General features: G+C 45.4%; 1 protein-coding gene across 4 annotated transcripts in view; it reads left to right on the plus strand.

Moving 5' to 3' along the window:
- Positions 1-698, plus strand: part of LOC106878001 (uncharacterized) — a 19,042-nt gene that overhangs the window by 11,295 nt on the left and 7,049 nt on the right. For all 4 annotated transcript variants that reach the window (XM_014927077.2, XM_014927075.2, XM_052972893.1 and 1 more), the window contains exon 2: positions 480-587. In XM_014927077.2, coding sequence (XP_014782563.1) covers positions 492-587 — 96 coding nt within the window. In that variant the 5' untranslated portion in view covers positions 480-491. The remainder of the gene's footprint in view (positions 1-479; positions 588-698) is intronic.

Genomic DNA, 698 nt, shown 5'->3' on the forward strand with positions numbered 1-698 from the left:
CACGTAAATACCACCATTTGAGCGTGAGCGTTACCAGCATCGCCTTCCTGGCACATAAAAAGTCATTCGAGCGAGGTCGTTGCCAGTGCTGCTGGACTGGCTCCTGTGCAGGTGGTGACATGTAAAATACACCATTTTGAACGTGGCCGTTGCCAGTACCGTGTGACTGGCCTTCATGCCGGTGTCATGTAAAAGCACCCACTACACTCTCGGAGTGGTTGGCGTTAGGAAGGGCATCCAGCTGTAGAAACTCTGCCAGATAAGATTGGAGCCTGGTGTAGCCATCTGGTTCGCCAGTCCTCAGTCAAATCGTCCAACCCATGCTAGCATGGAAAGCAGACGTTAAACGATGATGATGATGATGATGCATATATATATATATATGTCTATATATTCAGGTGATGTATTTCTGCTAGATAACCTAAATATTTGCTTATCTAACGAAACCATTGTTTATAGGTTTATTTATTTCCTTTTAGGTTTAAGAAATCATGGAAATCCCTGAGGAGATTGCTGATAGGCTGGAGAAAGAAGTCAATGCTAAACACTTGCTGAGCGAACTAAAAGGTTTAACTGACATAGCTCGTGTAAGTCTCTCTTTCTCTCTCTTTCTCCCTCTCTCTCTCTCTCTCTCTTTCTCCCTCTCTCCCCTCTCTCTCTCTCTCTCTCGCTTTCTCCCCCTCTCTCTCTCTCTCCCT

The sequence above is a fragment of the Octopus bimaculoides genome, chromosome 14 (genome assembly GCF_001194135.2).
Source record: "Octopus bimaculoides isolate UCB-OBI-ISO-001 chromosome 14, ASM119413v2, whole genome shotgun sequence".
NCBI classification, from domain to species: Eukaryota; Metazoa; Mollusca; class Cephalopoda; order Octopoda; family Octopodidae; genus Octopus; species Octopus bimaculoides.